Consider the following 12,341-nt stretch of genomic DNA (forward strand, 5'->3'; position numbering starts at 1 on the left):
TCTCCTCGTGTGCCATCGGTAAAACACATATAGGGGCCACTTCGGGATTTGCCCGGGGATGGGTTGGAGAGCAGCTGGCTGCGGTAATCGCATCGGGAGACAAAGGAATGCCCCGCCGGTCCTGGGATCACAGGTAAACACACGGCCATTGTCATGGAAATGAGGGGCGAGGATAGGGCCGGAGCAGATGATTTGCGATTTGAAAAAGGGGGCTGGGGGGGAGGGAAGGCCCGGAGCTGCTTATCTATCATCTGGCCTCGCTGTGTGCCAGCTGAGCCACGCGACTGCCCTTTCTTATTCTAATCAGCACATGCCTTTGCAACTTTGGGCTAACCTACATGCAGAACTCCGTAATCCCCTCCCGCACACGGCAGGCGCGGCCCCGGGGCACCGTGCTCGGGGTCCGGCGGCGACCGAGCACCGCCCGGGGCAGCGCGATGCCAGCGCCCGGCCCCGGGGAGGACCGGGATGCCCGGGACAGGTGACGCGGGGCTGCGGCCTCACGCATGCCTCCGTAGGGGCCGGGGGGCTAATTAAAATATTATGCACACTCGGCTACACATAGCTCCACACGTAGGCACCGTTCGCCATATGCCCGCGCCCCCCCCCCCCCCTCCGCCCCGGGAAGAAGGCAGGATCGGGGGTGAGGCCTTCGTCCTCGGCTCCCCCTCCCCGCTTCGAAGCCGCTTTTCCCGTCCTCCGCTTTGCCGAAGGGACGATGCGGGGAGCGCGGCGACCCGGCCGGCCCGCCCGGGGGTTGGGGGTCACCGGCGCAACCCCCGCGCTGCTCACCGCGAGCGCGCACCTCCGCGGGGGCGGCCCGGGGGAGCGGGGTGCGGAGACACGCGGTTGGGAGCGAAAAAGCGCCATTTGGTTGGGAGCAGATGGCTGGCTGGGGGGCTGATCGCGTCTAAAGGCGTGTCATCCCCCTTCAGCGAGAATCCCTAAGGACTCCCCTTGTCTTCAAAATCAATGAAAATTAAAGTGCAGAGAATGGATGAATAGTTAGACCTCGAGTCCCTCCTTTGTTCGCCTCAGCTACTGGTGGGCAGGAGTTAAACTACAACAGCCTCCTATAGAAACACTTAAGTTAAACAGTCTCCCCGTTAGCCCGGCATCTGAAAGAGAGAGGGAGAGGGGGGAAAAAAGCAGAAAAAGGAGCTTTCTGCTTGATTTCCCCAATACAGAATCGCGTGGCATAAATTAAGCCGGAGAAGAATGAGCGCCGTGGGCAGGATCCTGCCGGCTCTCACGGCGCCTTTCAGTCACGCTCAGCAGCGGTAATCGAGAAATCTGTGCCACGTCAGTTTAACAAATACCCGGTGCCGGGGGGGGGGGGGGGGGGGGGGGGGGGATGAGGTTGGGGGGGTGGTCGCGATTCGGGGGCACGGTTTTACGGGGCTTTCCCCCCCCCCCCCCCCCTTTGCTGGGTGAAGGCCCTCGCGCGTGGAACTTTTTATTTCCACTTTCTTAAGCGAGGGGATGCTCACGGAGCAACTTTCTATACCCTCTCCTTGGCTAAAAGATCCTTGGAGATCCTCGGCAGATCCGTCCGCCTTCGGATCGCAGATATTGCCGCCCCTCCGCCCCACTCGTTTGGTAAAGCCGATACGGAGGGCTCCGGCTGCGTTGCCGGGTTTTTTTTTTCCCCTTTCCCTTCCCCGAGGATAACTCCGCGGCCAAGTCGGCGGAGCGGCACTGTCGCTAGGTGGCAAAAGCAATGTGCGTTCGGGGCCGCAGCAGCCGCCCTCCCCGCTCCGCCGCCGGGCGCAGCCCCGCATCCTCGGGCCGGGCGCGGGGAGACGCAAACATTCCGGCACAGCGCAGCCTGCGGGCAGCGGGGCGGAGGAGAAGAGCCTTCTCCTCGGGTACCCGCGTGCGGGTGGCTGCCTGGAGCGGAGCCGGGTTTACAGGAGAGAAGGCGGTGCCCTCCTGGGTCCCGAGGCCGCACAGCCGCGTGGGCAGCGGCGGTCCAGGAGCGGGCAGCGAACGGGGCTGAATGGGCTCATTAGCGATTTCCTTTTAATTGGTCTTACCCGATGCTTTTACTTTAAGAAGTCTTTAAGATTTTTCTTTTTTCCTTCTAGCGCATTGTAACGTAATTTGTGATCGAGACATCTGCTTCAATGAAAGTCACATTTTGCCATGCAAATGCACGTTCCCACCCAATAAAGTCGCCATAATAAGGCTTTGAGCGCGGCATACCTACAGTGGGGTTATTGTAGCCAAATCCTCTCCTTTCGCGCACCAGCTTAATCTGCGCTGAAATGCTCTGTTACAATTAAAATGACGTTTAGGGAGACAGTTACACCTTGCATCCTAATGAACCCGAGGCCGAAGGTGTTTCGCAGAGGGCCCGACGAAGCGGCAGACCCCGTGCCGGGGCCGCCCGCAAACTTTTCCCCCCGGCCGCATCCGTCATCGGGGAGCCGCTCGAAGGGAAACCGTCCCTCCCCGCCTATCTCCTCGCCGCCGAACTCCTCGCGCTGTTTTTACGAGCAAAACAAAAGTTGCAGTGTCTGATGGATATGGACAAAAATAATAAGGTGACGGTTGGGGTAAAGTCTTCTCTCTCTTTTTTTTTTTTTTTTCCCCTCCACGGAGCGGGGAAGTGCTGGAAGGGATTTCTTTAAAAAATGTGCGGACATTGTTGTAGAGGCAGCAGCGTGCGCCGAGGGGAGCTCTTTCTCTCCCTCGCATTGTGCAGGGAGCAGGTGCTGTCTACATTACCATACAGCTGAGAGCACAAAGAGCTAACTGATTCAGCCCTCACACAATAACAAACGGCCTTAATGACAGCCACGCGAACGACACACACCAAACTCACTTTTTACTAAGCTGAAGCAGGAAAAAAAAAAAGAGAGAGAGAGAGAGAGAGAGGGAGAGGGAGAGGCCGAGGTTGTTGGCGATGATGATAATAATCATAGAGGGGTGCGGGACCCGGGCGGAGCGGGGAGCTCTTCCCGGCGGCGGTGCTCGTGGAGACGGGAGCCGTAACCCCCGCAGCCCCCGTTGGCCGCTCCCGGCGGCGCTCCCGGGGCCGGGGGGGGGGGCGGCGGGCACCTCCGGGACCCCGCGGGGCTCCTCTCCGCTGCCGGGACGGGGGCTGCGAGCGGAGCGCTGTGACGGGCAAACCCGACTCGGGGTCGCGCCGTTCGCCCCCCTCTCCCACCCATCTCGCCGACGCCGGGGGAAACGCGGTGCGAACGGAAAGGGATCGGGTTCCCCCCGCTGCGGTTCGCTGCCGCCCGCCGCCCCCGGCCCCGCGGAGCCCCCCGGCAGCGGCCGCGGTCTCCGGGGCGCTTCTCGGGGCGGTGGCGGCGGAGGTGCCGGGGCCGCTGCCCGGTGCGGCGGGGGTGCCGCCCTCTCCCCGTAGCAGAAGGGGGATTCTTGCGGTTCCCGAATTTGTAGGAATGTAAATGAGCGCGTTTTGTGAGCGCGGAGGGGAGGGGGAGGAGGGTTGCACATTTTACAGCTCACTGACCATTTGGCGATCCATTGAGAGGAGGGTTTGGAAAAGTGGCTCCTTTGTGACAGCTCCAGCCAGATTGGGGGGCTGCTCATTTGCATCTCATTAGGCATGCGGGCGGCCGGCGGGATATAAGGGAGGCCGGCGCCCACGGAGAGGCAGATCCTTCGCGTTCACCCTCGGAGAGAGCCGCGGGGCCGCGGCGCAGAGCGGGCACCCCCTGCCCCCCCGCAGGAGCACACCCGGACACGCTCCGTGCGCCGCTATTGAGACACGAGCTTATTTGTGTTGGCTGGGATTCCTCTCAAAACAAAAGTCAGCCCACAACAACGAACGAGCGGGAGCTTCTTTTGCAATTAAAAAAAATAAAAACAATAAAAAGAAAAGAAAAAGAGGAAAGAAAAAAACAAAACCAAAAAAAAAAAAGAAAAGAAAAGAAAAGAAAAAGAAAAGGATCAAGGCTCCAACGTGACCCGCTGCCGCCGCTGCCTCTTCACACCTTCCAGCCCCGACGTGCGCAGGGCGAGCGCAGCCGCTCAGAGCAGCGCAGTGCCGCGCAGAGCCGCGCAGAGCCGCCCCGCACCGCTCCGGGAATTATCGCCGCTGCCGCCCCGTCCCGCGCTGCCTCTGCGGAGGGATTTCCAGAGCGCCGATTTGTGACCTTCCTTGGGAAGCCTCTTCTCTGCCTCCGTTGGGAATTAAGTTGCTTTTGTTTCATTTTTTTTTTCATTTTTATTATTATTATATATTTTTTTTTCCTGGAGAAAAGGAGGAGCACCGTGGATTGGGCAAGAAAAAGAGTTTAGCAGATTAATCTTAAAACTTTTTTTTTTTTTTTTTCCCCTCTTTTCTTTCTTTTCCTTTTGCCATCCGAAAGAGCTGTCAGCCGCCGCCGGGCTGCACCTAAAGGCGTCGGTAGGGGGATAACAGTCAGAGACCCTCCTGAAAGCAGGAGACGGGACGGTACCCCCTCCGGCTCTGCGGGGCGGCTGCGGCCCCTCCGTTCTTTCCCCCTCCCCGAGAGACACTCTTCCTTTCCCCCCACGAAGACACAGGGGCAGGAACGCGAGCGCTGCCCCTCCGCCATGGGAGGCCGCTTCCTGCTGACGCTCGCCCTCCTCTCGGCGCTGCTGTGCCGCTGCCAGGTAAGTGCCGCCCGCCGCCCCCCGACGGGCCCGGCCGGAGGGAGCGGGGAGGGTCACCGGCTGCTGCCCGGCGCGCAGGGGCCGCTCCGCGGGCTGACGGCCGCTGTCCTCGGCAGGTTGACGGCTCCGGGGTGTTCGAGCTGAAGCTGCAGGAGTTTGTCAACAAGAAGGGGCTGCTCAGCAACCGCAACTGCTGCCGGGGGGGCGGCCCCGGAGGCGCCGGGCTGCAGCAGTGCGACTGCAAGACCTTCTTCCGCGTCTGCCTGAAGCACTACCAGGCCAGCGTCTCCCCCGAGCCGCCCTGCACCTACGGCAGCGCCATCACCCCCGTCCTCGGCGCCAACTCCTTCAGCGTCCCCGACGGCGCGGGCGGCGCCGACCCCGCCTTCAGCAACCCCATCCGCTTCCCCTTCGGCTTCACCTGGCCCGTAAGTGTTGGGGCGGAGGGGGGTGGGGGGGAGCCCTTCCCGGGCTGCGGGCGCGGCGCTGCCCCCCGGCCGAGCCCGCCCTCACGGCTGTCTGCGCTCCTTCTTTCCCCAGGGCACCTTCTCGCTCATCATCGAGGCTCTGCACACCGACTCCCCCGACGACCTCACCACAGGTACCCAGCCCAGCGCGGACCCCTCCCCGCCGCTCTCCTTTCTCCCCGTGCTTCCCTCCCGCTGAGCATCTCCCCGTGCCCTGCCCGTTTTGGGCTCTCTCATCCCTCATCTCCCCGCTCTCGTGCAGAAAACCCCGAGCGCCTCATCAGCCGCCTGGCCACCCAGAGGCACCTGGCGGTGGGCGAGGAGTGGTCCCAGGACCTGCACAGCAGCGGCCGCACCGACCTCAAGTACTCCTATCGCTTTGTGTGTGATGAGCACTACTACGGGGAAGGCTGCTCTGTCTTCTGCCGGCCCCGTGACGACGCCTTCGGTCACTTCACCTGTGGAGAGCGTGGCGAGAAGGTCTGCAACCCAGGCTGGAAGGGCCAGTACTGCACTGAGCGTGAGTGTCCCTCTCGTGTCTCCTGAGCTCTCTGGGAGGGATGGGGGGAGGGAAGGGGGGTTCTCTAACCTCAGGCTCCATGGAGAGGGGACCTGGCAGGTGTGCTTGTTGTTAGGTGCAGGCTTCATCCGTGTGGGGTATAGGCAGTCCTCAATATTAGCACAGAAACTTGACTCAAGCAGCCACATCTCAGGCTACCAAAATGGTAGTGCCAACATCACTCGCTTGCTCAGTTGCCAAGCTGATGGCAACATGTTCAACAGTTGCTTGGGGATGCATCACATCCATGGGTATGCGGCTCCAGGACAGGACCTGGGAGTTAGACTAGGTGACCTTTAAAGGTCCCTTCCATCTGAAATGATTCTACGATTCTACAGACCTTGGCTTTGGCAGCATCCCCATGGCAGGGCTAGAGGTAGGATTGCTGCGGCCTGATGTCTTCCCACCTTGCACTGAAAAGAGCAGCGGGATATCCAAGATGTCCTCTGCGGCCTCCAGGCTGTATGTTTCTCTTGTGGGACACTCACACGCTGCCACTGCCAGGGGGAGTGCACCCGGGGCCACCAAAACACTCAGCTTCTTCCCCGTTGCTCTCCAGTAGCATTGCTGTGATCACTGCTACCAGCAGGAGTAGGCCATGGGACGTGAGTTTGAGTGAGCCCGAGCTTGAAGTTGTTGAGGAGCGCAGTGCATTGGTACAGCAGGGAAAGCTGGGGCAGCGAGCAGATCCCAAAGGGACAGGCGGTCATGCTTGCCAGGTACTGTTGCTTTTACAAGAGGAGCCCTCTGTCGATACCCAGCCGTGTACAGACAGACGGCCGCTCAGCTCCCACTGCGGTGTGTGCTGGCATTCTGCGTGCGCACACCGAGGCGTGCTGGCAGATGACACCGGGTGAGCCCTGCAGGCAGGCAGGGAGAGAACGGTCACAGTCCATAAAGCACGGCGAGCCATGCTGAGCTGCTATCACCGCTCGCACTGCTCGTGGCTGCTGAGATGCTTTTAGCAGTTTATCTTACGACGCCGCACAATAAGCAGCGGGCAAAAGAGCTTTCGTTTCCTCTGATAGCATTTGAAATGGGAACTAGAACCTTTCCCGTGATCAAAAGTGCTTGTCCCGGCCGTGTCAGGGGGTGGGGTGAGAGGAAGCCCTTTGATAACGAGCCCTTTCGGTGCTGTCAGCACTCGGGATGCCTGCGCACCACCGCTCTGCACGCCGCCCGGCCCGGCGCTGCCCATCTCTGTGCGGAGGACGCGGCTCCCGAGCTGTGTTTACGTGTGCGTGCGAAAAGAATGTCTTCCCGTTAGCGAGCCGAGCTCCCAGTGGCAGATTGCTTCCCGTCTCCTTGCCCTCGGCTCCATTCTTTCCAACTTTCAGGCGATCTGATTATCAGCACCGATTCTTTCTTTCCCCTCCCCCCCCCCCCCCCCCTTCACCCCCCACTTCCCCGCCTTCCCCTTGCATGCCATTGTCTCCGGCTGGCTTTGTTGAATTAAAACTTTGCAGTGCCTGCTTAATGAGTTCCATAACCAGGCAAAGTAATGAGCAGAAGTCCCTTTCTCCCTCCCCTCTCCTCCCTCCCGCTGGCCCGCTTACCTCCTCACCATGCCCGGAGCCGCCCGCCCCTGTTCCGAGCCGGGGAGGGGGTGGGGGGAGGAAGAACTTTAGACTTATTTATTTGAATAAGAAAAAAAGTTTTTGCAGCGAAATCACGCGCGTGCCATAGATTAGCCGTGGGCAGGGATAGGCTGCCCGGCCGCCGGCACCGGCCCCATTGGCTCCGGGGCCGGGGGTATTGTTGCAGCGGGGCAGCTGCTGGGAGAGAATAGACAATAGAGCAGCTGTCTTGCACTGGCACCCTGCACACCAGCTGTCCACTCTTATCTGCACACACACTTTCGGGGGATATTAAGAGGTGGAGCTGTGTGCATAGAATTGGAAAAAAGGACTTCTGACCCTCGCTGGGAAGGGAAGGGGGGCGAGGGGCTGCGGGGAAGGCAGCAATTGTGAGCCTTCTTTTGTCTGTGTGCAACTGTATTAAGAAGAATGCTCATCCCTGGCGATAAGTAAAGTGCCCGGCTACCAAGCGAGATCAATACTCCTGCAGGCTCCAGAGATTAACTCAGCTGCTATTAACTGCCCGGCCCCACACCCACAGGGTGCTCTCGGGAGGGGACTCTGCAAGGGGAGGCGGTGGGCCCTGGAGCTCAACCCTTCCCTCCTTCCTCTGTTCGCAGCGATTTGCTTGCCTGGGTGTGACGAGCAGCACGGCTTCTGCGACAAACCTGGGGAATGCAAGTAAGTTTTCCACCCCCCACCTCCTCCCCCCCCCCCCCTTCCTCCCTTCTTTGTCTTTAGCTTGGGAGCAGCGGTCCTGCGAGGGTCAGCTTCAATGCCTTTCTTCATCTTAGATAGTAATTCAAGCGATCCAGGTGATGCCAGATCAAGGCATTAATCTACAAGTCAAACATCAGTGCCATTAATATTAACCTAATGAGTTTACGGCGCTGCGTGTAAGGTTTGGCTGCTTGTTATTAGAGTAAACAAATTAACTACCTGCAACTGCGGCTCTATGTGAGGAAGTGCAAGAGGTAGCTGGGGCTGATGAAAGCTGATGCTGCGGTTGGACTCGGTGACTCTCTCAGATGAAGGATCACTGAAGGCTTTTAGGGAACTTGATCCCTGGCATCAGTGTGTTTGCAGAGTTTGCGATAGGGTTTCCAAATGTGAGAAGCCTAAATCTGACATGACTTTGTTGTTGACTTTTTTTCTTTCTTATCTTTTTCTTCAGGTGCAGAGTGGGTTGGCAGGGGCGGTACTGTGACGAGTGCATCCGATACCCAGGCTGCCTGCACGGTACCTGTCAGCAGCCATGGCAGTGCAACTGCCAGGAAGGCTGGGGCGGCCTTTTCTGCAACCAGGGTAAGTTCTTGGGCTTTTCCTGAGCATCTCCCTCCAAAAGCAGAAAGCAGGCAGCTATTTCTAGCTCACGCGTGCTACGCTAGCCTTACAAATAAGCAAGCATTCTGGCTGATTTCTCTCTTTTTTAATTTATTTTTTTTTAAATCTTTCACAGACCTGAACTACTGCACTCACCACAAGCCATGCAAGAATGGTGCCACATGCACCAACACCGGTCAGGGGAGCTACACTTGTTCTTGCCGACCTGGGTACACAGGCTCCAGCTGCGAGATTGAAATCAACGAATGTGATGCCAACCCTTGCAAGAATGGTGGAAGCTGCACGGTATGTTTGAGTTGCTTGTGCTGGGTGGAACCCCAAGGGATGAGTTAATGTCAATTCTACTTATTTTTGAAGTTCTCCTTTGTATTTTAAAACAACTTCAGGTAAATATTTTGAACGTTTCTCATGTCTTTCCCTCAGGATCTCGAGAACAGCTATTCCTGTACCTGCCCCCCAGGCTTCTATGGTAAAAACTGTGAGCTGAGTGCAATGACTTGTGCTGATGGACCGTGCTTCAATGGAGGGCGATGCACTGACAACCCTGATGGTGGATACAGCTGCCGCTGCCCACTGGGTTATTCTGGGTTCAACTGTGAAAAGAAAATCGATTACTGCAGTTCCAGCCCTTGTGCTAATGGTAAGACCAAATATACTATGGTGACATTCTAAAAGGAGACCATCCAGTCACTTTGGTTTCTGGTCTAGGGCTCATAATGAGGCCCAGTGATAAACCATGGACCATGTCATGTCAGTAGTTGACTCGGTGGAGGAATTGCACTTAAAAAGGAATGATGTGGTTTGGGTCACTACTTCAGATAGTGTTTTCATAAGGGGTTACTGTGGCTGCATAACTTGGCCTGAAACTTCATGCATACGGGCGTGGAGGATTATATTTATAAAGACTCTTTGAAGCCCTACAAACACTAAGTATGATTAATTATAATCCAGCAATTGCAATCTTCCTGTTTTGATTAAAGTATTTAAAACTTTCTTTAATGCGGTCCTCCTCATTCGTTGTCACTATAACTCTGTAATGTGAGATTGTGGTGCAAACCTGATCTGAACTAGCTTCATAGCCCCAGCTAAATGAGATGTCAAAAAGGGAATGGGATGTTCAATGAAAAATAGATTTGCCTAAGAAATGCCTTCCTTTAAAAAAAGCGTACATTTTGTGGTGGCTCAGACCTGGCAAAGATGGAGCTAGCCTCCCAAAACAGAAGCTTTTCTCAGCTGTGGGTTGTGACAGCGGCCCTCAGAGCAGCAGTTGGGTTGTATTGCGGGGAGGGTCTGAGCACACACCGCTCAACCTTCGTCCCCTTCACATCTTGCAGGAGCCCAGTGCGTTGACCTGGGGAACTCCTACATATGCCAGTGCCAGGCTGGCTTCACTGGCAGGCACTGTGACGACAACGTGGACGATTGCGCCTCCTTCCCCTGCGTCAATGGAGGGACCTGTCAGGATGGGGTCAACGACTACTCCTGCACCTGCCCCCCGGGATACAACGGGAAGAACTGCAGCACGCCGGTGAGCAGATGCGAGCACAACCCCTGCCACAACGGGGCCACCTGCCACGAGAGAAGCAACCGCTACGTGTGCGAGTGCGCTCGGGGCTACGGCGGCCTCAACTGCCAGTTCCTGCTCCCCGAGCCACCTCAGGGGCCGGTCATCGTTGACTTCACCGAGAAGTACACAGAGGGCCAGAACAGCCAGTTTCCCTGGATCGCAGTGTGCGCCGGGATTATTCTGGTCCTCATGCTGCTGCTGGGTTGCGCCGCCATCGTCGTCTGCGTCAGGCTGAAGGTGCAGAAGAGGCACCACCAGCCCGAGGCCTGCAGGAGTGAAACGGAGACCATGAACAACCTGGCGAACTGCCAGCGCGAGAAGGACATCTCCATCAGCGTCATCGGTGCCACTCAGATTAAAAACACAAATAAGAAAGTAGACTTTCACAGCGATAACTCCGATAAAAACGGCTACAAAGTTAGATACCCATCAGTGGATTACAATTTGGTGCATGAACTCAAGAATGAGGACTCTGTGAAAGAGGAGCATGGCAAATGCGAAGCCAAGTGTGAAACGTATGATTCAGAGGCAGAAGAGAAAAGCGCAGTACAGCTAAAAAGGTATCGTGCTTACTTGAGTGCAGGGGGTGGCTTTGCTCTGAAGGGTGTGCGTGTCGCTTAAAGATAGTGTTAAGCAACGGGCATTTGATCTGTGTTTGTTTGTTTTTGTCTTCAGTAGTGACACTTCTGAAAGAAAACGGCCAGATTCAGTATATTCCACTTCAAAGGACACAAAGTACCAGTCGGTGTACGTCATATCAGAAGAGAAAGATGAGTGCATCATAGCAACTGAGGTTAGTATCCCACCTGGCAGTCGGACAAGTCTTGGTGTGTGATTCCCATCCAGCGCAGGTCAGGGCGGCCAAACCATTCTACCTGCTGCCACAGTCATCTGTACCCAATGAAAACTGGCCACCTTCAGTCTGTGGCACTGCAGATGTTGAAAAAACTTGTTGTGGATTAACATAAGCTCCAGTGGGGGTTACAGGGACAGCAATTTTTGCAGGCAAGGGTATAACTGTAGTGCAGTTGTAGCCTACTAACCCTACTGACTCATTCTTTCATGTGCTTCCTGCAGAGCCTGTTTTTGCTTGGCATTGAGGTGAAGTCCTGACCCTCTGCATCCTCATAGTCCTCTGCTTTCTTTTTATTAACCTCTTCTGGTCTCTGCTTGTGTTTTCTCTCAACAGGTGTAAAACAGACGTGACGTGGCAAAGCTTTTGTTCAGAACAATTTCAAAGGAGACGTGCCCCAATGAATGCTGCTGAAAGAGGAATGAGAGCTAGATTCCTTCACTGACTGCTGCTGAGAAACTAAATTCAGGCTTGAGCTGGTTCTCTACTGAAGTTAGCAAAGTGACTGCAAAATAAAGAAACAAGGTGGACACCAGGCAAGGGTCTGTGTTCAAGGATTACTGTTGCACTGCCTTTTATGAATTTTATCATTGCACTATGGTCAGTTGCTTTTCTATATATATTTAAATGAATGGACTTAATTACTACATAAGAAGCATGCACTGCCTGAAGTGTATATTTTGGATTCTTATGAGCCAGTCTTTTCTTGAATTAGAGACAGAAACACTGCCTTTATTGTCTTTTTTGATACTAAAATGTGTTTTTACTAGGTGAGAAAAAGTGTGTTATTTTTTTGAATCTGTAAAAATATTTTCATGATAATTGTAAAGCTTGAGTATTTTGTGATGTTCATTTTTTTATAATTTAAATTTTTTGGTAAATATGTACAAAGGCACTTCGGGTCTATGTGACTATATTTTTTTGTATATAAATGTATTTATGGAATATTGTGCAAATGTTATTTGAGGTTTTTTTTACCGTTTTGTTAATGAAGAAATTCATTTTTAAAATATTTTTCCAAAATAAATATTATTAATGATAACCAGAGTGCTAAGTTTATTCCATAGCAGATGATGAATCAGACTAAACCTTGCAACAAGAGGTCTGACACATTTCCGGGGACTCATGGGTAGATGGGGTAGGGCCGAGGTCCATCACAAAGAGCGGGGAACAACTCGCTGTGTGTAGACCCCCCCCCTCCCTTCCTAACTTTCTGAACTATTAACCCCGTGGCTGTGCTCTCTCTTACCCTAAGGCAAACATCTGTAAAAACCTTGAGTAATGTTTGCTCAGTCATGTTGGACTGTATGTACATAAACACATACAGCATCACTTCCCAAGAAGGAGCGATGCAAATGCG

General features: G+C 55.2%; 2 protein-coding genes across 4 annotated transcripts in view; one reads left to right on the forward strand and one right to left on the reverse strand.

Moving 5' to 3' along the window:
- FAM120B (family with sequence similarity 120B) overlaps positions 1-3,673 on the reverse strand; it is a 108,622-nt gene extending 104,949 nt beyond the window's left edge. The window contains exon 1 of the mRNA XM_046939281.1: positions 3,485-3,673. The gene's annotated coding sequence lies outside the window, so the exon portion shown is untranslated. The remainder of the gene's footprint in view (positions 1-3,484) is intronic.
- DLL1 (delta like canonical Notch ligand 1) lies at positions 32-12,023 on the forward strand. Of its 3 annotated transcripts, XM_046938502.1 has the most exons (12): positions 32-133; positions 4,347-4,614; positions 4,731-5,042; positions 5,155-5,215; positions 5,344-5,601; positions 7,838-7,898; positions 8,392-8,522; positions 8,677-8,846; positions 8,985-9,201; positions 9,896-10,688; positions 10,804-10,921; positions 11,318-12,023. In XM_046938502.1, the coding sequence occupies exons 1-12, from the start codon at positions 108-110 to the stop codon at positions 11,321-11,323; spliced, it is 2,421 nt and encodes an 806-aa protein (XP_046794458.1). In that variant the 5' UTR covers positions 32-107; the 3' UTR covers positions 11,324-12,023. The 3 variants fall into 3 exon arrangements, with proteins under 3 accessions (XP_046794458.1, NP_990304.2, NP_001384404.1); NM_204973.3 differs by lacking the exon at positions 32-133 and having other exon boundaries at positions 3,628-4,614; NM_001397475.1 differs by lacking the exon at positions 32-133 and having other exon boundaries at positions 3,628-4,614; positions 10,807-10,921.
- The last annotated feature ends 318 nt before the right edge of the window (positions 12,024-12,341 follow it).

This window comes from Gallus gallus, chromosome 3 (genome assembly GCF_016699485.2).
Source record: "Gallus gallus isolate bGalGal1 chromosome 3, bGalGal1.mat.broiler.GRCg7b, whole genome shotgun sequence".
In the NCBI taxonomy this organism is placed as follows: domain Eukaryota; kingdom Metazoa; phylum Chordata; class Aves; order Galliformes; family Phasianidae; genus Gallus; species Gallus gallus.

Excerpts from the sequence above, each read along its gene's own strand:
- DLL1 (XM_046938502.1), top strand. The coding sequence starts at position 108 with ATGCCCCGCCGGTCCTGGGATCACAG. Across the intron at positions 134-4,346 it reads CGCCGGTCCTGGGATCACAG|AGCTGTCAGCCGCCGCCGGG; the intron begins GTAAACACACGG and ends GCCATCCGAAAG. Across the intron at positions 10,689-10,803 it reads AGCGCAGTACAGCTAAAAAG|TAGTGACACTTCTGAAAGAA; the intron begins GTATCGTGCTTA and ends TTTTGTCTTCAG.